Genomic DNA, 25,176 nt, shown 5'->3' with positions numbered 1-25,176 from the left:
ATATTTATTTGATAGCACATGTGTATGGCAGATGTATAAATTATTCATATAGTCAATGGATACATATAGTTGTTTACAATAGTGCAATGGTTAACATTTAAACATTTTATTTACCTTAAATTCAGTATTTCTAGAAGGGGGAATGTTGATAAATATTCAAATGACAACTTACATGATGGTATCTTAATTTGGACTGAAAACAGACTATTAATTTATATTTTATAGTTTTAATAAAATTACTCTGTAATAATTATACCACTGTCTAAATTATATAACTACAGGAAATATTTGAATTTGAATATGTATATCATTCTTAACAGCATGTGTTTGTTTCATGAAAGCTGCTGTTTCAGTCTTACAGTTCTCTTAAGATTTGTTCTGGTATTAACATAATTACTCAATTATACTTTATACAAGTTTTTAATGTTAATTTTAATGCAGACCGGAATTTTCAAAATAATGTTATGAAGTTTAGTATATGTCCTTTAGTTTTGAATTATAATGCAGTGTAGTTGATTCTATCTTGACTTTTTTTATTTAACTTTAAATCCCAATATTTTTAGACATGTTTAGTGCAGTCAGGTTTAGTTCATAAAATATTAATTTGTACATTCATCCTAAGACAGGTTTACATATTCATTACTTAAACATTTAGATTGTGTTCATGTATTTACAAACATATTCCTATATATGAAAAAATATATACATGTTCATCCTGTACATAAGTTTAATAAATCTGCTATATAAAATATTCAATAGAATACATTAACCTATATAATCACCCAATGAATAAAATCAGAGATTGTTAAATTTTGTCTAAAATTGCATATTTTTTTAAAGTTAATAAAGATAGATTCTAAATTTACTGGTAAAAACTTAATTCTTCCTTAGTAAGGAAAAACTTCACTTCTTACAATGAAATGTAAACACATAGATCCAATTTAAACAATTCACCAATTAAGAAAGAAACACCTTCCTGGTAATATTTAAAAAACACATCAAGACTTCGTTCATTTACATATGATACCCAACCAATAGAATGATCTTATTTTCATTTTAGAGCAGAAACAATAAATTTTTCCTCTTTCTTTTAGGTAATAGAATAGAAAATTGACTTCTGTATCAAAATTATATTATTACATATTAAATTTTCCAAATATCTCCATAGAGGAATTTTGCAAAAATCACTTTCTAATTTTCTATTTAACCCATTTATATATTATTTTGTTTGATATAACCTCTTTCACATCTGTAAATCTTTGAAAAAATTACCTGAAGAAAATCTGGTCTTGCTAATTAAATGACTTCTTATTAACATACAGATCACACAACAAACTGTACAAAAAAGATTTATATTTAACATCCTGTTAGGTTTCTCTTATAGAGTTTAATAATTACATTCCATAAACTTGCATTCGATTAATTTCAATGATCTTTGAAAACTACTGTAAATTCAGAAATTACTTTCATTTTAATGATATATAAGGAACAGCAATTTCACTTCAAGGCAGGTTATGTTTTTATCTAAAATTTTCATCTTTTTCTGAATTGGATATTATTGCTGCCAGCTTTTTTGTGATTAAGAAGAAAGAGTCAGTAAAAAAAAATCAATTTTTTATTTTCCATACCTTTGTCATGTCCTAAATCATATTTTTTTATTGTCAGGTCAAATATTTTATTCTACAGAGCCAACCGTGAATGCAGCAAATATTAATTCACAAGAAAAAAATAGCTATATACTGTATATAAAATGTTCTAAAACAAAATCTCTCCACCAAAGAGTGGTCATATCAATACAAATTTGTACATTAACATATACATTGTGATATAGACATTGATATATATACATATTGCACATCATAACATAACAATATACAAATAACAATGAGACAATATATTCACACCAGCATTAGGGGAATATCTTCAAAATTAAACCAGTCTGTATTTTTTTTTTTTTATCTATTTTTGCACTTTCAAGTCAAAAATATTTGAACCGTTCTACTTGTATTCACACCAGCATTAGAAGAAAATCTTCAAAACAAAACCAGTTGGTAGTTTTTCTATCTATTTTTACTCTCAAGTCAAAAATATTTGAACTGTTCATCTTCACAAAGATATTCATGTCTGGATGACAAAACTAGCCTGTTTATTTTTTCCTCATATTTTGACTCTTTCAAGTCAAAAATATCTGAACCTTGAACTTTATAAAGAAATTCATGTCTGGTTGATTGGGTCTGACATCTTGAATAAATCTTAAATAATGATTATAAAATTTTCTCCCATTTATCATAAATATATACTTAATTTTCTCCCATTTATCTTAAATATATACCCCATATTTCCCCTTTTATCATAAATATATACCCCCATTCTGTCAGTATATTAATTGATATATCCTTATTTGTACACACATTGTATTATAAACAAAATCTCAAAAAGTTATATGATTGAATTTAAATAACATGGTTTGTACATCTAACATATTTCTACCCTACTGAACACCATTTTGGATTCTTAGGTTTTGAGAGAGATACAATTGAAGCAAGAGTTATTTCCCTTTTGCCACCATGTGAGATACAGGTACACATTCCTTCAGTCATATTTATCTTGTTATATTGACTGCTAGAACAATTTTAACTTCTTTTAGCCTTGCTTAATTTATCACTACAATCTAGTAGTTATCTTTTATCAGACTTAGAAATAGGAAGAAGTGGTTTGAGTGTTTTTGTATTTCATGTTTTAATATGGTAATTGAATTAAGAAAATCAACCATTTAACACTCCCCCCCTCTTTTTTACAAAATGGTGGCCAAGGGCAATAACTCAAATTCAAATTGCATCCTATCAAAACCTTTCAATAGTTTGAGTGAAATTCAAAAATATTTCAATTTAACTGTGACAGTATAATCTTCTCTGATAATACAAACAAATATACATTAAATGGTTCATATGATTGTTTAGTGTTGTGGTAAACAAATATAATAATATAAATTGGTATACATGTATTTAAAGCTGTGTATATTTAAAACAATAACAATATATATAAAAATTCTTATTAGGCCACACCAAATAACTATATGTTGTCAGTTGTATGAATTTAAGACTCTTTATTTATGTATGAATTTTAGACTCTTTATTTATGCATGAATTTTAAACTCTTTATTTATAACAGATCATATGATGAATTTATGAACAAAATAACATTTCAAAAATAAATATTCTTGACATTTTCCTCGGAAAATTTATATAGATTAGCTCCATCCTTTGAACTGATCATATACGATTTGATATCATTAAATTTCAAAGTTTCCTTATTCAAAACAATCATTGGTCTTTTAATATCCAAATAAACTTTTTTCTCATTTCATGTGAACTGTCATTGACTTTTATAACCATACATTTTGACTATTGACAGATATTTGATTTCTGCCTATATCATTAGTCAAAAAAAATTAATAATAAACTTCTTTGGAATATCTGATAGTATCAAGGAATGAAATACCTATAATCACAGTATATTTTAACAAATAGTTACAATTTGGGCATTAAAATAATCTATAATCAAATGCATACTAAGGTCAATAACTGACCTCATGAATATTCATGAGCTCAGATAAATTCAGTAACAATAACTGTTTGGTTTTCTTTGGGAGATTTAAACAGGTTTTATTAAACAGTATTTCCTTTTCAGGAACAAATAGATTTATATAAAATAAGGTTAATGAATTGACAATTGATTTAATGTTTAAAAGACCTAAAAAATGAATTACTTTTTCAAAATTTGTAAATATCTGTCGGCCATTTTGTTTATCTGCCATAACCTTAACTACATATAACCATCACCCTAACAACAACGGATCTAGCATGGATCAAAATAACATTACAACAATCCTATATATCCTATTTGACATTAAAATTGTTAGTAATAATAAAACAAAAAATAAGTTTTAATTAGTTTGATGCCCCATGACAAATTTCATTTATCTCAACCTAATTCTTCCGATCCAATTAGCGTTAATTCAAAATCTCAGATTCTTAAGCAAATTGGTAATATCTACAAATGCATATACCCCATGATATAATTTGCTACCTACATTCTAAATAATGACTTGCCAGCCCATGACATAGCATTACTTCATTTTGGTGTACAAATAATGAAATTACCCATAATTCATCAGACTCTGATTTATTTATCTAAGGGTGTTGAGACATTATCTTTATAACAAACTTCCAAAGTTCCTTCATGATTCATTTGAGTAATTTTGCTGTATGATGAAAATCATAAACAAGATTGAAAAAAAAATGACAATGAAATCTGACTAACAGTTTTGCATTGGCAATTTGAAAAGAAATTTAACTCCACGAAAAAAACTGCTTTACAGTATTTTTCAAAAAGAGGTTTACGTTTTTTATTTACGTGTCAATGATTGATAATATTCAAATCTAGACTAGCTGATTATTTCCAATGATTATGCTGAAAAATAATATTGCACTGTTATTTTACCGGTATATTTTGCAAAGTTTCACTACGACTTAGTTAAATAAAAGAAAAAGTGAATGAAAATTAAAATGTTTGCTATCCTAATATTAATGCACAATGAAAAAGTGCTAGTTTTGTACCAAACTGGTCTTCATAATTTACAACTTGCAAACTCTTATTAGTGGAAGGAAACTCTTAAAACAGAGTACTGTCTTCCTTTCCTTATGTATTATTATAGAAATAATTCCATAAAGCTCTGAAAAAAGTAAAAAAAATAACAAACACAAAACTTCAGAGAAATAAAGTGAAAAATTTTGGTGCTTTCATTTCACGACAACACATGACATCATTAAATGAAACCTTTTAAACGTTACTTGCATTATTTCATTGTGTGTATGCTTTAATTTTGGTTATTTACTTAAATTATGGTTTGAGGTAGGTGATGTTACATTTACATCCTTATAATTGATCATGATAAGTTTTAGGAACTCAATAAGGCAGCTCACTCCTTAGTGTTACAAGGTATCAATCAGAAGCCAGTCAGTCAGTGCAGTCCTGCAACATGAAATTGATGTTTAACGACATTTGAAGCAATATATATATAGAATTGTCTCATTGGCACTCGAACAACAACTTCTTATTTCTAGTCCCTAATTGCTGAGTCTTAAAAGTTATAAAACATACAGTAACCCCTATTTATTTTTATTTTTCAATCTTTATGAGGCTAAAAACTGTTAACCTCTTCCTAATAAATTTGATAGAAAATGAAAGTAAAAGGTTATTAGATAATACCCAAAGCAAACCAAGGCACACATAACAAAAGCTGAGCTGTGAAATAAATTATAATACTGATCACCGTTCTGTGGAACAGACAGTCCTGCTTCCTCCACACAGGAATATTTTATATATTAACTATAAATAAATTTGTGTTCAAATATAATCTGTATATTATATCATTACATTGTAATGATTAAAAAAAAAAGCCATTTAATAATTTTTTTTGCCATGGAAAAAACAAGCAAGAAAATTGGACATAGTATCTGTTCCAATATATAATACAAAATAAAGCACTATGAGTGCTGCAAACTGCTTTTATTTTATTTTTTTACAAATTAACAGATTTAAGCCATTTGTGAAAAGCAAATATTATAAAGAATAAATATTATGCAAAAAAATCAGTCCATGAGACTATCTATAGTGTAGAAATACTTTCTCTTCAATTCATTATTGAACTGTAAGTTATACATAAAACAAAGAGGTTTTCATATATGGTTAAATCTCAAAACTTTTCATGTGTAAATGCAATTCTTGTCGTATCACCTTCCTAAAGTAATTCTCTCATGAAGTTGACCTTATTTCACAAACGTGACACACAAAAATAACTTGCAAGTTATCAGGTCTTGTCTAATTTAAAGGGTATATTTTTAATTTTATTTTTCACATAAAATTACCATGCATTTGACAGCTTCAAAATTGTGAACAATAAGATTAGCTTCTGACACCATATTAAATTTCATATGCTCTATGTTAAACTTTGATACATTTGCCATTTTTGAAAATAACTTCTAAACTATCCAAATAAGCAAAAAATGTACATGACATAACTCAGAGAGGCATTACTGTGTTTTCAGTGCCAACATTTATTTCTTAAATAGTCCTAATCAGATTTAACAAATCAAGTCAGGTTGTACAACAAGAATCACTAAGTATATCTATATACAGCTATGTGTGTACAGATGCTAGGACAATGGCTGTACAAAAGTTTTAGGGAAAAGTCCTCTTCTCTCTGGATGACCTTCAATCGTTCCCTCCTACAAATATCCAATATACAACATGATTAAAGGCATATCTTGGTCAGTTACTGTGGTCAGTTATTGATTTCCAAACTTAATACAAAAAAAAGAATACTGCAGTTTCATTTATTTTCATGGGTTCCAATTTTTGTGAATCGGAGAATATATATTTGTTTGCTTGATTTCATGGTTTTGACAAAGTTTGAATACAAGCCTATGAGATTGAATATTAAAATTTCTTTTTACATCTATACCCACAAAATACATGAAAATTGGTAGCAACAAATAACAATGAATACACAGTACATGAACTATGGAATTTCTGATGGTGTACAATGCTTTATGAAAATCTAAACAATTATTTATTTGTGAAAACCAAAAATAAAAAAACACTACTCAATTACCTACCATTAACATAATTACTTTTTAAGTTGTTTTATTTTTAAATCTTTTTAAAGGAAATCAGCAATTTTGGAGAATATGAGGCCACCAGAAAAATAGCTCAAGAACTTTAAATTCTTTAGGTGCTGGGTGAAATTCTTAGATATCACAAAACCATAGTTGTGTTATAAAACAAAACAAAAATGTCTATTTTATATATACTTTCCAACACTTCATAAAATCTTGATGTTCATCCATGTTATTTCTGATTATGTGACTACTTACCCACCAATCATCTTCCTCCTCTCTCAATACAAGGATTATCTCCCCTTCTGCAAAAGTCAGTTCATCATCATTGTCTGCATCACAATCAAATAATGCCTGAAACTTCTGACCAACTGGTGACTTCTTCTGGAATCAAAAATCAAATCTTTTAACTCTTCATGTAAAATTTCTATCAACAACCATGCATAACAGCGAAATGACTTGAGTGTGTTGGTAAAAGTAATTTCTTTGGCTAGATTTCTTGCTAGCTGAACTGTGAAATCATTGGTAGGTTAGATATACTACCGTCCTTTCGGAGTACCGGTAGTCTCGTCCTACATATAGATAGATTGATTATCTATCAGACTTGTCTACTCTTGAAGGAAGGTGATATAATAATGACTTCACAGTTCAGCTACCAAGTTCTTCTTAATAATCAATTTTATTTTTACAAAGGTAAGGATCAAAGAATATTTTCAATAGCCATACCAATCACTTTTTGATTTAAGCCACTAAATATCCTCAAATTTAAATAACCAGTGTTACATATCCAAAACTCTACATCTCTAGAACAATTTTTGATGAGAATTCTTATGTTAGTTCATTAGTTACAGAGCTCTATCAGAAATTATCAGTAATTGATAGAAATATTTTTTATCATGGTAATTAAACTGGAAAAGCTTGAAATAATGAATAGTTTAAATTATTCAGGTGCTTTTAATTGCAATACAATTATGTCTAGAAGTGAAGGATCAAAATAGTTGTATGGCATCTACATTCTAAAAGGAATGTTTCAAAATTGGAAATTAGCAAACATTTGTAACAGACTAAAGTCTACAACAACAATATTCCGAAGAACTAAGTAAAACTAAAACAGGTTGTAACATACCCTAGATTCATTCATTTTTGTGGAAACAAATTTAGATGGATTGAAGAAATATTGCACCTCCCTGTATACAGTAAAGTCAGAAATTAATGTGAGGTTTTTATTATTGAGAAAAATGCGACTGAGTTGTAAAAGCAATAATTTGAACTCGCATTTTGAAATATTTTATATGAATTTAACAGGATTATTCTCAAAAACTAAAATCGCATTTAAGTATAAAATGACAAAATCACAATAATAAATGCATGCAATAATTTCTGAATTCACAGTATTTGATTTTTGTGTTATCTAAAATTTGGCTTACAAGCCTCCATAGCATTTGTACGTTGTTAAACATTCAAATTCATGGTTAACCTTTACCATCAAAATATATGAAATGTGTATTCCGCAAATAATAATGAATCCAATGTATATATCAACCATGTTCTCACTAAAATACTACTGTGGAAAACACACTCCTAGCTACTCTGATCTAATATCAAAGGTGTAAAACTGTTGAATTTAAATCTTGACTGACATTAAGTGCACTATTTTAAAGTTTAAATTCATGATTTCTTCACCAACCTGATTGTAAATTTAATTGTGTCCAAGGTGCTGTATGAATAAATCTTAGGATTGATGATTGATTTTTTGGTGCTCAATCTCACTTTCAGCAATTAACTTGGCAATGTGGATGTTTCAATTTTAAATAAAAACAAGAATGTGTCCATAGTACACAGATGCCCCACTATATATATATATCTTTATTCTCATAAAGCCAATGCATTACATCGGTACAGAGATAACAAATACAACAATAAATATTTACAATATGTACAAAACAAACTATCATTTTCTATGTTTAGTGGACTGTTAAATTGGGGTAAAAACTCTAATTTGGCATTTAATTAGAAAGATCATATCATAGGGAACATGTGTACTAAGTTTCAAGTTGATTGGACTTGAACTTCATCAAAAACTACCTTGACCAAAAACTTTAACCAGAAGGGGGACTGACGGATGAACAAAGAAATGAACGGACCCAGACCAGAAAATATAAAGCCCCTCTATTATCGTAGGTTGGGATTTAAAAATGATATAGAAACACCACTATTTTCTAGAAAGCAACTGTTCGAAAGTGGTTAATAGACTTTTGTCCTCAGGATGCAAACATATTTGGAAATCAAAACTCAGTCAACCCATTGGTGAAAAAGGAAAAATTCAAAACCTGCAACAGAATACTGTGGCTAAACTTATTCCCATGGTGCCTATAGTTTTATATTTGCCTTAATGTTACCTTATAGCATAGAAAACAGATTTTTAAGAAATTCCTTTTTCATAAACAAACAAAAACTGAGCAAAATCAAGCCGCAGTATAAAGTCATTAATTAAAACAGAGTCCCTGGTGGGAAAAAAAAATATACCAAAATGCAAAATAAAAGTTGTAGTAGCAAGCACAAAGCAGGTGCAGTGTAAATAACAATGTTCTTACCTCATTTTCAACAATCTAATAGGCAAAATTAAACATATCATTCCAATGCAACATTGTCTATAACATTCATTTTGATTGGATGATGCCAAAAATTTCAGGACATCAATTTCTGAATTGATGATCTGAAATTGTACTTGCAAGCAATGGTGTTTTGTGAAAGACTAAGCACTGTTTTAATTCAGTTGCATTTTGGAGGTAAATTTATGTGAGATGTGGAATAATTTGATCACCCTTTCTTTTATCCATTAATTGTCTAGAAAAAAAAACATTCAAGCAACAAAAATAAAATAAAATTGAGAAAGGAAATGGTGAATATGTCAAAGCGACAACCAAAAGTATATAATAACTGTTTTAGTACAGCACAAAGCAGTAATTAACAGCTATCAAACAAAACAGCATCAATAATGTTATTTTAAAAAAGTATATGTCAATTATACAAGACAATGTAGAGGATACATGAAAGCCTCAATTTCAGCAGATTGAATAAATGGATAGGACAATAAAAGCATAAAGTACTTATATTGAAATGTGCTGTAGTTGCTGCTGACAATAAAAGTGACAATAAAAGCTCATGTTGGAAAATCAACTGTGGGTTCATTTATTTTTGTGGATAAAATTTTTTGTGGATTGAGGAAAAACTGCATTTTCAAAAATAATTAAACTTTCTGGGTTTTTGCCAAAGTCAGTATATATACATATAGAATAACCATACATTGTCTTGAAATATCAATGGTATTTGTACAAGGGTTAGAAAAAAGAAGAAAGCGAGGCTGAGGAGCATTTCTACCTATTTCCAGCCGAGTACAAATAACATTGATATTCCAGACATTGTATGGTTTATCTTATATACTGCAACTCTTATATCTGTTTTAAATGAATTATTAAGGGTAAAAACAATTATTTTTTAATTTAGAGAAGACAATGCATTTTTAACGTCATAAACAATGGTGATATATTATGGTCAGTGACTGTATATCACATATGAATATACAGTCGATGCAATTTGACTGCTCAAATAGAACAGCTGCAGTATATGAGCCAATAGATAACTGACATTTCTTTGAACACATGAATTTGTAATTATCCTTCACACACAAAAAACATAAATATTGGTATTCAACGAATAATAATGAATCCACAGTAACAGTAATTAATGTGATGCAAGTAAATATTTTACCTTGCGAGGTAATGGTAATGGCGGTGTTTCTGTTCCAGATGATTTGGAGTCTGAAATTATAAAAATAAAGCGTAAGGATGATTCTCAATTTTTATATAATCACAATCTTTAACATGTACAAAGATGTATACTATGCAAAATATTTTTTTTATTTTCTCTCTCATTTTGAACTCTTTTCAGTAAACCTTTAAAGGAAAGAGTCAATCAAAATTGATTAAAGCTCACAATCTTTATTACATATGTATACTAGGCAAACTTTGAGTCAACGGCATGACATTTGTGATAATGGTATTTCAAAATTGCATTTCTTTGGTTAATGTATGTTGAAATAGAATAGCTCAAAGAAAAATCTAAGATTATTCTCTATATTTTTGACCTACCATCACTGTTGGACTTGGCCCTTGGTCTTGGTGAAGGGGTCACTCTGGAAGAAAAAGATTTGACATCATAAGTCAATTATCTAACTGCTTTTTCACCCATATCAAAAAACCACAGTGTATTTCAGGTTTCTACACTGTACATTCAAGGAAAATAAACTGCAGAAAGGCACTTTATTTTTCATGATTTCTAATCCAGTACCTGCCTGTGAGGTTCTAGTTTCACATTTTTCTTGTTCTTTTTACCTGATTTTCCATAAACAGCTAACACAAATAAAGTGAGAATTTTGCAAAATTTGGGAAAATAAAAAAACTATTGTGAAATTTTCCAACTTTACAATTTGACTTACTATTACTTCGTTGAGATACATTACAATATATCATAATTTGAGACATGGAATTCTTGCATGCATTCCCTATCGTATTTTTCAACAATGGACAAAAATGCCAGATTAAGTATTGGAATTTCAGGAAATGCATTCAAAATGTAAATACAAGTTTAAAATTTTGCAATATATACCCCCTGGCAATTTTCACAATCATAAAAAACATCACAAATGTGTCTGAATTTATCAGTAATGATAATTACCCTACTCCTGTTTTATCTATCTCTGGAGGCGGTGAGGGCCTAGATGACATAGCAATTGTTTTCCTGAATTCTGGAGGCGGCGGTCGCGAAGGGGGATCAGAGATTGACCTCCTGTGAATGACCTCTGCAGGGAAAGGTTCAGATTTGTTTCTTGCATGCTTTTTGTCACTTGGTGGAGGTGGTGGAGGTTTCTTCATTCTTGGTGGCAGCGGTGGGCCATTACCACTGGGTGATAACTTGTCATGTGACTGTAGGGAATCATGATGATTGGTTGAAGAATTCATGGCTAAGTTTGGCTGAGAAGCTGTGATATTTTGAATGTTTACAGCATTAGGCACGGTAAAATCTAAAATATAAATAATATAAAATTAGAATAAGGATTATCTGATAAACATATTTTATAATAAAGGACCACATTGGCAATTACAGTTTACTGAATATATGAATTACTACTGTAAATTCAGAAATTATTGCATGCATTTATGAGTGCAATTTTGTAATTTTAGACTTAAATGTGATTTTAATTTTAACTAATTTAAGAAAAATACTGTTTAATTCATATAAATACTTCAAAATTCAAGTTTAAATTATTGCATTATTCCCAATAATAAAAACCTCCTAATGATTTCTAAATTTACAGTAATCATTTGTAAGGGTCACCTTTGCTACAAAAGTAGGATGTGTAAATTGGGTGTGTGATAGCATATGGAAAATAACAATTGAGGGGAGGGGTTGGGAAGTTTGTGACTATGTTTTAATATAATTTCCTATATAAGTTGTACTTTGGATTGATTGTTGGTTGCTTAATGTCCAGTGACAAATATTTCATGCATAGTTGTACTGTGGAAGGGTCAGGTCAAGAGAATGCTGAAAAATTCTTCATCTCATTTTCTTCCTGTAATAGCCTTAAGGTCTTATAAAGCTGACTATACAATATGGGCTTTGCTCATTGTTGAAGGTCATACAGCTACCTATAAAAGTTAATTAATGTCTCAATTGGTCTCTTGTAAAGAGTTGTCTCATTGGCAATCATACCACATCCTTTTTTTATATTGAGACTTAGAACTCAACTAAATGTCAATAAAAATCCTTTTATTCTTTCTTGAACTTTAAACAAAAATTGTTTTATATTTGTATAATTGTTGGCATGCACATTTTTTTTATTATTACATGTAAAATTATTAGACCATTCAATCCAGTTTTAAATATTGGTAATTAAATCACTGGAAGGTGTGTTAGCAGCTGAGTTATAGTTAAGTTTATTAATATTTATCTTTTTACATTTTCTATCACAACTATTTTCTCCATATAAACCACTTAAACAAATACATTTTAAGACAATCTATGAGCCATAGAATGTATAAAACAAAGACTGTTGACTATGTACATAGACCAGTAATAAAAAAAAAATCCAGGGCATACATTAATCATGCTGTGACATGTTTCAAATAAGTTTTTTTCTGTTTCAAGGAAAAAGGAAATTTGTTACATGCTACAATAAAAGCTTTAGGGATTCCACAATAATATTGGTATTGTCTCGATTGCCTATCAAAATGTCTGCTGGAAAATTCAAATGTAATGAGCTGAAAGTGGTGTTAGAAATTCAACAAAAATCGATATTATATTAGAATTAAGTTTCTAAAATTGTTTGTATATGTATTTGTTCTTTCATTCCTTGTAGATATTCATCATATATTAGAAACAGCAAAGGTATGTTTTAAGATGAAAACAAAAATATGCATGCTAAAATCAAGTTAAAAATTGTTATCCATGAGACACAAAGTTTGAATTACGTTACATTTATATATATTTGTGAACACATCTCATGCAGTTACAACCATAAAAACACAAGATGAAGGGAAATCTCATGCAGTTTCTCATACAGATCCATGAGGAAATTCTCATGCAATTCTGTTACATGAGAAATTACTTACTACTTCTTACACTGCTCCTTTGTCTAGTATGGGTAAACTCTATGAAACAAAACATTATTTAAACTGAATTTTTTTAATAAAATGTCCTTTTTCTTCACACAAAATAAATCTTAACAGATGAATTATCACCCAAAAAAATAGAAATAGTTTACACTATATGAACCTTTCTTTTCTTGACTTGCACTTTCAAATCTATATACTTTTCTTTTTTCTAGTCATTTATTTGTTTATAATTTTTCTGCATTATCATGTTATTGATGACAAGTCATTTGAATTTTCTGCATGTTTGGCTCAAACTCTAGGACAACCTTTTTTTACATAAATAAGGCCGTTAGTTTTCTCGTTTGAATTGTTTTACATTGTCTTATCAGGGCCTTTTATAGCTGACTATGCGGTATGGGCTCTGCTCATTGTTGAAGGTCGTATGGTGACCTATAGTTGTTAATGTCTGTGTCATTTTGGTCTTTTGTGGATAGTTGTCTCATTGGCATTCATACCACATCTTCTTTTTTATTTTCAATTGCAGACAAATTTCGCAAACAGTTTCCTCAATATCAACGTTCCAATTTTTTTAATTTTTTTATTATTAAATTCTTATGCAAGACAATATTAATAATCAAACTTATGAATAACAACTCACAAATTATCTGAACTTTTTTTATGAAGGGAGATAATATTTATAATATAGCAGTGATTTGCTTTAATTTATAAGGGGAGAAAATTTTTACTTCTGAGGGGATTTTAAGTTATGAGATGTAATTGTAATGTATTTTACATTTGTTATATGTATATTTTATAATCCAGACGGGGAAACAAGAGTGTGATCTAGAAAGGTGCTTTTCAAAAGACAGAAACCTGAAAAGACATTTTTTCTGAAATAAATTCCTCTTAAGTTATTATAAAGGCAGTTTTATTTAGCCTGTTACATTTTTTCCAGAAAAAATAGACTACAAATCTAGAGGCACTTTAAAGTAGTTTCTGTGGTGTTTGGTTTCTGACTCATTGATGGTTAATCCATATAATCCTCTGTAACAATAAAAGTACTAGAAGTGTTAAATGCTATTTTGTAAAGCAGGTTTGGACTTACTTTTTGGTTTCATGTATAAAGCCTGTGACTGTGACAAAGCCCGATCTCTATCTAAACCTTCCTTTTGGTTGCTGGGTAATTCTAATGTACTAGCACCAGTCACTAAACTAGGTGGCCGTGATCTGTTTTTATTATTCCTTTCCGGAGTACTCTAGTATAAAAATAAGTATAAACTATAATACTGTTAGCATTTCTTGAAGTAATCCTATCTTAATCAAAATGTCGGAAATAATGAGTGGCAGTATAAAAAATATTCCTGTATATAATGTATACAAATTCTCATTTAAAAATTTCCTTTTTGTTGTTGGGTTTAACAAGTACTTGTCACATCTGCTCTGTGTTTTTGTTAGATGTATTTCTATTAGGATTCATTTGATGAGTTCAGCATTTTTCATCAGATTTTTTTATAGTTTGTTCTTTTGTTGTACTGTTACTCCACTGCTCCAGATTATGGTAGGGTAGGGCGCCTACTAACATGTTTAAACCTACCACATTCAGTATGCGTGTGTCCCAAGTCAGGAGCCTGTAACTCAGATGTTTTCATTTGTTGCTATGTTACATATTTGTTTTTCATTCATTAGGCTGTTACTTTTCTCATTTGAAATGTTTTACATTTGTCATTTTGAGGCCTTTTATAGCCAACCATACAGTATTGGGCTTTGCTCATTGTTGAAGGCTGCACCAAGACCTGTAGATTTTAATTTCTGTGGCATTTGGTCTCTTGTGAAGAGTTGTCTCATGGGCAATCAAGCTACATCTTCTTTTTCATATTATTATTTGCGAGCATTTTCACAAACGTGGCAATATACAATATATTCCTGCATAAATGTATACTAATTTTCCTTGAAAAAATTTCTTTGAAAATACAGGTTTGAATTATTACTTACCTCAAGGTCATCGTCACTGTACCCTTGGTCTTCCCCATCTTCCTGTAAAATATAAATATAAAACACGTCAGAGTTTGCTTTGCGTCACCTCACTCCTTAAATTAAAAACATAAGAAAAGTAAATATAAATATAGAACAGGTCAGGGTTTGCTTTGCACCACCTGATCACAAAAAGACTGAGAAAAGTATCCTGTAAATTGAAAGCTTAGTAAGCTAATGGCGTTCATTATCACTGAACTAGTATATATTTGTTTAGGGGCCAGCTGAAGGACGCCTCCGGGTGTGGGAATTTCTCGCTACATTGAAGACCTGTTGGTGACCTTCTGCTGTTGTTTTTGTATTTGGTTGGGTTGTTGTCTCTTTGACACATTCCCCATTTCCATTCTCAATTTTATTGGATTTACCCAGAGGCCAAAATATATAGGAAACATTCAAAATAGGATAACAAAAAATGTATGATTTGTATTTGTTTTGTAAGAATGCCACATTTAAGTTAACAAATTAACAAATTAACGCATTTCTTTCCATTACCATTATTGAACAGAGCTAGATTTAAAAGAATTTTAGAGAAAAAATACACAACAGTTGCATTTCACATAAACACTACTAAGCCTTACACATGTATAAATATGTGTACTGTACACACCTAAAGACAGTAACCATATAAAAACCTTACATATGTTAAATCCCAGTCAACATTGACATTGCCAAATACATCCTTCCTGCCTTGTAAAGCTGCTTTCAACTGGAATAGAAAATAAAAGAAAATGGAAATGGTGAATGTGTCAAACAGACAACAATCTGACAATGGAGCAAAAAAAACAGCACAAGGCTACCATACATGTATAGAGATTTATATTTATGTCAGAAAAGTACTTGATGTCGTTTTTTCAATATGTCCCAATTCTAATGTAACGTTTTGGTTGTTTCATGGTAGAGTGTTTGCCTCAAGTGCAATAGGTCTTTGATTCGAACCTTGGCCAGGTCAAACCAAAGACTTTAAAATTGGTAATTGCTGCTTTTCCTCTAAGCACACATCACTAAGAAGTAAGAACAAAGACTTTGATTCAGAGTTATGTGTTCATAATAATGTGACATATCTTTCAGTAGTCAGTCTAGGAGAAAGCAGTGTATACATTTAAATAACATTAACAAATTCTGGCCCTGAACATGCATATCAGTTTGTTGCTGGATGTACATAGTCATTTATCAATGTAATGTTTGAAAACTTATCAACTGTTTCATTAGACTATGATTCCTGGATATCCACTTTCATTAGATTATGATTCCTAGATATCAACTTTCATTATATTATGATTCCTGGATATCCACTTTCATTAGATTATGATTCCTGGATATCCACTTTCATAAGATTATGATTCCTGGATATCCACTTTCATTAAATTATGATTCCTGGATATCAACTTTCATAAGATTATGATTCCTGGATATCAACTTTCATTAGATTATGATTCCTGGATATCCACTTTCATTAGACTATGATTCCTGGATATCCACTTTCATTAGATTATGATTCCTGGATATCCACTTTCATTAGATTATGATTCCTGGATATCCACTTTCATTAGATTATGATTCCTGGATATCCACTTTCATTAGATTATGATTCCTGGATATCCATTTTCATTAGATTATGATTCCTGGATATCCACTTTCATTAGAATATGATTCCTGGATATCCACTTTCATTAGATTATGATTCCTGGATATCCATTTTCATTAGATTATGATTCCTGGATATCAACTTTCATTAGATTATGATTCCTGGATATCCACTTTCATTAGATTATGATTCCTGGATATCCACTTTCATTAGATTATGATTCCTGGATATCAACTTTCATTAGACTATAATTCCTGGATATCCACTTTCATTAGATTATGATTCCTGGATATCCACTTTCATTAGATTATGATTCCTGGATATCAACTTTCCTGGATATCCACTTTCATTAGATTATGATTCCTGGATATCAACTTTCATAAGACTATGATTCCTGGATATCCACTTTCATTAGATTATGATTCCTGGATATCCACTTTCATTAAATTATGATTCCTGGATATCCACTTTCATTAGATTATGATTCCTGGATATCCACTTTCATTAGATTATGATTCCTGGATATCCACTTTCATTAGATTATGATTCCTGGATATCAACTTTCCTGGATATCCACTTTCATTAGATTATGATTCCTGGATATCCACTTTCATTAGACTATGATTCCTGGATATCCACTTTCATTAGATTATGATTCCTGGATATCCACTTTCATTAGATTATGATTCCTGGATATCCACTTTCGTCAGATTATGATTCCTTGATATCCACTTTCATCAGATTATGATTCCTGGATATCCAATTTCATTAAGATTTTGCTCTGATTTCTTTAAAGATCAAAGATTTTTTTTCCACAAAGCATGAAAATTAGTATCCAAAAAAGAAAAGGAATCCTCAGTATAAAAGATTTCTGCAATCAACATGATCAATGAAGTTTACAAAACACTTTTTATCACAGTATATGTAAGTCCCAAAATTAATGACATCTTACATGTAAAACTGATAAAAACTTGGTATAATAATACTGTAAACCAACTAATTTTTCGCGAGCAATTTATTTTCGTGACTTTCGCGAGTAGAAAAATAACGTGAATTTAAATCGTCGCAATTATGCATCCCTTAGATCTTTTCTTATTTGAACACCTCATGAAAATTAGAAAATCGCGAAATTAAATAGCCGCGAAGTGGCCTAGATAGGACCAAACGCGAAATTAAGTATCCGCGAAAATAAGTTGGTTTACAGTAATCCATTCCACGAAAAAAATTTAAAAAAACAAAAACATACAGCTATAGTTGTTAACTTACATCAATTGGTCTCTGTGGAGAGTTGTGGCAATCATACCACAGATTCTTAGCTTTATGGAAAAAGTTAAATCAATTATAATTACCAAATCAATACAAATCTCATGATTATTCTCTTTAGCGATGTCCAGTGGAGTCTGACTATCGTTGTTTTCTACGTTGGCAAGCTCCGGCTGGGTGCGTAGGATAAGTTTCATACACTCGGTTTTATTCAACAATGAACACACATGTAAAACAGTATTGCCTTGCTTGTTTTTATGACCTAAACTATTTCTGGAAAAGATAAAAAATAAAAAATGTGCTTTTGTATATTTAAACTAAATTAAAGACAAAAACAAGTATTTGCCATTTAAATTTGAGTCACACAATGAATATAACATTCAATATGAAAAAGATAAAATTGCTGCAACTAAAAATATGAGTTCCTAATTTTTTTTATTTTTTTTCAACATAATTAAATCTATTTAAAAATTGGTTTGTTACTATACGCAAATTCCTTTTCTGTTTCTTTGTTATATATATAAAGATCAATGTATGGATTTTTATTTTGTAACAATACATCTTTTATAGTGATAGTGAAATCACTCAGTTGGCATCTGTCAATGAACATGGTGGACCAAACCAATTGGCCGTTTCAGAATCTAATGCATCATGGGTAATATTTTCAAAGCGTACACCAAAGCGTTTTGATTTGTTTAAAATGTTATAAACAATGGAAATTCAACCAATGACGTAACGTTATTTTAACTTTTGGGTAGGAACAATGAAATTACCAATGATGCTTTAGATTCTGAAATGGCCAATTCCAGAGACATATCATGACAAGATATGATCTTTCAAATAAAGATGGCACAATAACTGGTATTTTCTTTTTCCACTTATATGATAAATCTGATTGGGAGAGAAGTTGAAACCTATATATGGGCGTTTTTTCAATAAAAGCATACTTTTTAGACCTAAAAAAATTGGAAAATCAACTTGTTTAAAATTTAATTTCAAGAGTTATTTTGAATACCTCTATAATAGACCTGTTTGTAAACAAAAATTGCAATCTTAAATATTCTTTAAAATGATATTATTTTCATAATTTGTGTACAAAAGTCCCCTACGAAACTTCTTCTAAACACATATATTTTTTGCAATATTAAATGTTTCCTATAGACATTCCAGTTTTTTTACTTTAAAAACTAGAAAAATATCATTTTTTTCTGAATTGGAAAACCATTTTTATCGATAAAGATTAGACAGTACTTCACATATGAAGGTTCAACTCATGTTACGTAGTGGACATTTTGATGCGTTTCGTAGTGGACAAAACCATTTCGTAGTGGACAAAAAGTTTTGTAGTTGACATCAACCCTATCATATGTTAATAAAAACATAATAAAAATTACATGAAACTAATCCTTGTTATTTGTTTTGCACGAATATAATTAAAAAAATATTAAAAAAAGACTGCATGGTAGTGGTAGTGTCCACTACGAAACGTCTTTCTCCCATACTTGTTTCGTAGGGGACCGTTTCGTAAGTGACGTATTTGCATGTTTTATTTTTTCCCCACAATCCCTATATTGGAATAGTAACAAGACTGATTGTATTCATCAAAGCATTTATCAAGCTGTACACTGATATTTTTTCATAATTTTAAAACCAGATACTGAAGGAGATTTGACCCGTTTCGTAGTGGACATTATCAAAAATATGGTATCACTCTGGTCCATTTAATGTGCTCAATTTTTCTTATCAACAATTTAATTGCCGTTATAAAAGCATCACTTCTTTTGTAAGACCCTAATGTTTATATCTCTTGCAAACAAAAATGACATTGATTTTATAAAACTGTTTATTGGCAAATTTTAATGACTTCGTTTCGTAGTGGACATTTTGTGAGGGACACACCTTCTGAAATTAAAAAACCTATATTGAAAGCTGTTTATTAAAATATGTTGGCTCTGAACATACTTTTGAATTATTAAAGAACTTATGTAAAGTAAAAAAAACATTTATTTCTTCATTTTTTTACAATATTAGAGTATGAATGTTGAACAGGCGGTCTAGGGACATGCCATTTTGGTTGTGTTGGACCATTCAAGAGGCAATATCTTATCAATCCCTCTAAAAATAAACTGTTTCTTTGCTTAAAAATGTTAAATCTTATTCAATGTACTGACTGCACAAAAAATTACTTGCAAAGATCAAACACATTTTTTTTAAAGTGGCTGGGACAAGAAAATATGTTTTTATTGAAAAACGCCAATATACTATTCAACATGGAAGGATTAAATTTTTAAAAGGACAATGTGTACTTTAAATATGCTTTATATGACTATAAATCAATAAGAACTGTAAAATTCAGAAATTATTGCATGCAATTATTATTGCGATTTTGTCATTTTGATCTAAAATGCGATTAAAATTTTGCGATATTGAGAAAAAAACTTGTTTAATTGTTATACAAAATTTCAAAAAAAAGAGTTAAAATTATTGTGATTATAACCCTGTCCCATTTTTCGCAATAATAAAAACATCGCAATAATATCTGAATTTACAGTATCTGACTGAATCAGATGAATAAACTGTATATACATTTTTAAATATAAGAGTATATATTATTACTGAATAATTAAGGCATTGAAAATAAAGCAAGTTGAAAGACTGTTGATAAAGTTATAATTTCATCAGTTTTTGGTTATGTTACCATGACAAATAAAAATATATATTGTGTATGTTTCATCAAACTTAGATCATTAATTGAGGACAGGGTAAAAAAGTCTTGAAATTGAGTAATCTATTTAGTGCTGTTCCAGAAAATACTATGTCCCCCCCAGGGAAGGCATTTTTTTTTAAATATTATGTGGGTGGTTGTATTTGAAATACCAAAATGCAAAGGGAGTGCTGTTCTAATTAAATTTTATTTCTGTGGGTGGTGGGGGTTAAAAAAAAGTGCCGTCCCTGGGGGGGAGACATAGTATTTTCTGGAACAGCCCTTACTTGCGTGACTGGTTCCTATGAATCAATAATTGAAAGAAAAAATATAAGGTGATTTTTGCGAACTGCTAAGTAAAATATTTTGCTCATTTTAGACCATAGTAATGCTTAAAAAGCTGCATTGTCATGACATTCGTTTACATTTATATAGAAGCCATGGGTTGCAGCTCTGAAATTGTGGTATTTGATCTCTTTTTGTCTGTTAGTAGTAACTCTTGCATTTCAGAACAATATAAAAACTTGAATTTTCCTATTTCTTGACCTGTTGCCATGATAACCGTTCTTAATAGAAACAACAATAGCTTTCATTTTGCCTGACATGTAAAACAATATTGATCTTTGTAGGTTTAACAAAAGATATAACAAATTGTGTCACACTTTGTTCACACAATTTTGAAAGATATACAAAAAACTGCTATTGATCACTTTGTCGGCAGCGGTTACAAAAACGTTTTTAGGTAAAAAAATAGCCTTGAGACCTAAATTTTACTTTTTATTTCTTTACAGCTCATTGTTTTGACCATCTTCTGTTAAATTTAAAAAAAAAAACTCAATGGACTAACTTTTTTTGAATTTAGGAAAAAATAGAAATTTTTAACAAAATTTGGTTTTTTTTGTGTGTGCAGCAGTGTTGATGAAATTGAAGCTGGATTTATCAAATATTTATAAAACTGCCATTGTTTTATTTACATTTTAAACATTATTCTAGTTATAAATGAAGAACAAACCTTTAAAATACGTTTAAAAGCTTGAAAAAATTCCAGAATTTTAACTGCAAGTATGTTTTCATACATATTTGTGATGTACCAACTTTGTTACCATGGAAACAAATCTAGTGACATAATATTTTCAAGTTGTTGTGTTGAAATAATCCAAACATGGTTAAAAAAAAACAGTCCCACTAAATGGTCAAATCAAATTAAAGTATCACATGGTCAACTACACATAGTGGCAAATTTGTCTTCTAAGTATGAGAGCATTCATTTTCAATCAAATTGTTTTAGAGGAGAAACATGATACTACAGATTCATTATAATTCGTTGGATACCAATTTTCATCGATTTCTTTGGTACAGGTTACCCACATAATTAAATATTCAACAAATTGCAAATTTTATATAGGCATGTATTCAGACATCAGAAAAACCATGTAATTAACTATTCCTTAATCAAAGAAAATTGGTACACAGGAAAATAAATGTATCCACAGTGTAAGAGCTTTCTGTCAAACTGTCTCTACAAATTGATGTAAAGGGGATGCAAAGATGGGAGGACAATGACTTATTTAAAAAATAAAGCCGACCATATTCACTTACAAATGACTATTCTGTACAATGAAGTCTACGATATGCAATGAGAACCCATCTTCTTTTTCTATTGCTAAGTGAAGTGCTGTCCCTGAATTTTCCTGAAACAACATTAGTAATTGATTTTTTTTTGCTGTTAAATCATGACTTTATATGTTAATATAATAGAACTAATAATTACAATCTCCTCCAAAAACATATGTAAAACAGTGACCTATAACAAAGTTAATAACCTGGACAACAGTATTCTTTATAATAGTTTACAGCAGAATACATTGAGGTAAAGGTAGAATCTTTGGTTAGCTTACTTATTAGTTGAACCATGAAGTCATTATCAGGTTAGGAATACTACCCTCCTTTCAGAGTAGTCTAGTCCTACAGACAGATAGATTGGTTATCTGTTATAATAGTCTACTCCCAAAGGAGGGTAGTTTACTAACTATAATGACTACACTGTTCAGCTAACACGCAAGCTAACCAAAGATATTACCTTTACCTACACATTCAATGTATTTTGCTGTAAGATTTTTTGACTGCAGTATTTGCAGACATGAATTTTCTTTTGTTTGTGAGTTGTGTTTTTGGGTCAGTATCCCCCTCAAAATTTAAATTGAGAAATTTTCTAGGAAAACCAGACAAAAATCAACAGAGAAAAATCTTCGCCCAACATTATATGTTGAAGACAAACAGTTAATAAACAAGCCATACTTCCAGTGTGAATATCATTCTGCAAACTAGAAAAATTATAAAATACATTTCATATGCCTAACACTTTACCAGCTTATATAATCACCTAGTCCCCTGCCAGCATGATTAATTAGTAAATCAGTTCTATTAACCTCCCCCTGTACTTACATCGTCTGGCAGTTCTGTCATTAGATCAGCCCCCTCTGCATAGACCTGAATTAAAGCTCCTATATCTTGCTGTATTATTGCTTGTTTTAAGTCTTGTTTAAGATCTTCCTTGTCCGTGCTGGTTATTATTGCATACTTATGTTGCTCATATTTAGCCTTAATATAATGGAGTCTTTCTTCCCTGTAGAATAAAATTGCATTGTAAAATGATGACATCATATTTTGTGTGTCAATGAACAGTCTATTGTATATGAACAGATCTCTGAAAAGTCAATTATCAACACCCATACAAATAGCAACCTACAATAAAAATAGCACTTTGCTTTTTAAAATTTGTTATTTCATAAATGCCTTTATACTGTAAACCAACTTATTTTGGGGGATACTTTACCCTTTCTTGACCACATCGCAGCTATTTAATTTCTCGATTATCTGTTTTACTTCATGAAGTTTATTAGGGAAAGATCAAAGATTGACATATGTGTGATGATTTATATTCGCGTTATCTTTCTACTAAAGTCACGAAAATAAAACGCTTGCAAAAATAAGTTTGCTTACAGTATTTAGTTGTTTAAATATCAAGTTTGCTGCTGTTGATTCACTTTATGCACAACATAGGTGCAACCAGATGCTTAACATTTTATGAAGATTTGCACTTCTTTTTTTTAATATGAACAAATATGTATGTAAACAATTTCTACTCAAATGCAGTCCCCCACCAATGCCTTAGTTTCATATAATAAATCACTAAAGGTGTGATTCTGAAAAAATATTTTTCAAACAGCAGCCAAAATGAGCTACATGTATATTTTTAATGCTTTAAAACCGTTCAATGAAAACAACATAAGACATACAGGATTAGTCATTTATTATCTATTATGAAAATTAGGAGATAACTGTATTGAAATTTAAACTCTGACAGCATTAATTGGTGATTTGATGGTTGCAAATATTAAGTTTACTTGTGATGCTTTAGTTATCCAATCAAAAATGAAGGTTACAAACAATGTTGCACTAGAATGATAATTGCATACATACATAGGACTAGAAGGTTTTAGTTTCATTGTCTGATCTACTTTGGCTTCTACTATTTCATTGAAGTTTTGGTTTCCTACCACTCTGGCCAGCTGAAATTTAAAAAAAATTAGTAAAATGCTAAAAAATTCTGATTTAAACTATCGAATATTGATCTAAATACAAAGCTTGTTACTACTGTGGATTCATTCATTAAAGCTAATTTCCTAATGCATGTAAAGCATAACTTTGATTGACTTGCTTGCTTTGTTTGTAAAATTGCTTATACAAGCTTTGTAAATAAGATTGACATCTTTTAACAATATATATAGGTATAGTTTAACCTGTATACATAACATGCATAATATTTGAATTTAATTGGGTGTTATTATAATGATTTTACTATTCAAAAAGAAAGCAAGCAAGCTAACTTAAGTCTTGCTCTACATGCTTTAGGAAATTAGCTGTATCAGTAAAAATAAATATATATATAAGAAAGAAAGAAATCAGATTCACCTTTACATGAAATACCAGATTGTTTTATGCCACCCCTGCACTGAAATACCAGAATAATTTTAAAGTCTAAAGACTATAGTTATATATGTTTATAGCAGTTTACCTAGATAACATCATTGTAGTTTACTGCAAATATGTTCATTGCAGAATTTACTTGCTCGGTTGAAGACCCACTATTGTCCTTGGCCTGTTTTTCTACTCTGAGATGAGGTTGTTGTCTCTTTGACACAATCCCAATTTCCATTCTCAATTTTATTCTCAAGAAGTCACATTACAGGTACTTGG

At 29.8% G+C, this 25,176-nt stretch overlaps 1 protein-coding gene across 4 annotated transcripts in view; it reads right to left on the bottom strand.

The window, feature by feature from the left end:
- Positions 1-5,576: 5,576 nt before the first annotated feature.
- LOC134690773 (arf-GAP with SH3 domain, ANK repeat and PH domain-containing protein 2-like) overlaps positions 5,577-25,176 on the bottom strand; it is a 45,564-nt gene continuing 25,964 nt past the window's right edge. The window contains exons 16-28 of one of the 4 annotated variants that reach the window (XM_063550816.1): positions 24,400-24,488; positions 23,362-23,542; positions 22,516-22,607; positions 18,299-18,485; positions 16,002-16,070; positions 15,326-15,367; positions 14,439-14,589; positions 13,352-13,390; positions 11,418-11,763; positions 10,832-10,875; positions 10,452-10,501; positions 6,939-7,064; positions 5,577-6,290 (exon numbers count right to left, since the gene is read on the bottom strand). In XM_063550816.1, the coding sequence (XP_063406886.1) occupies positions 6,219-6,290; positions 6,939-7,064; positions 10,452-10,501; positions 10,832-10,875; positions 11,418-11,763; positions 13,352-13,390; positions 14,439-14,589; positions 15,326-15,367; positions 16,002-16,070; positions 18,299-18,485; positions 22,516-22,607; positions 23,362-23,542; positions 24,400-24,488 (1,488 nt within the window). In that variant the 3' untranslated portion in view covers positions 5,577-6,218. Of the gene's footprint in view, positions 6,291-6,938; positions 7,065-8,984; positions 9,290-10,451; positions 10,502-10,831; positions 10,876-11,417; positions 11,764-13,351; positions 13,391-14,438; positions 14,590-15,325; positions 15,368-16,001; positions 16,071-18,298; positions 18,486-22,515; positions 22,608-23,361; positions 23,543-24,399; positions 24,489-25,176 lie in introns of those variants that run through there. The other 3 variants (XM_063550817.1, XM_063550818.1, XM_063550820.1) reach the window with 3 other exon arrangements.

Source organism: Mytilus trossulus, chromosome 11 (genome assembly GCF_036588685.1).
Source record: "Mytilus trossulus isolate FHL-02 chromosome 11, PNRI_Mtr1.1.1.hap1, whole genome shotgun sequence".
In the NCBI taxonomy this organism is placed as follows: domain Eukaryota; kingdom Metazoa; phylum Mollusca; class Bivalvia; order Mytilida; family Mytilidae; genus Mytilus; species Mytilus trossulus.
This window is presented reverse-complemented; position numbering and strand designations above follow the sequence as displayed.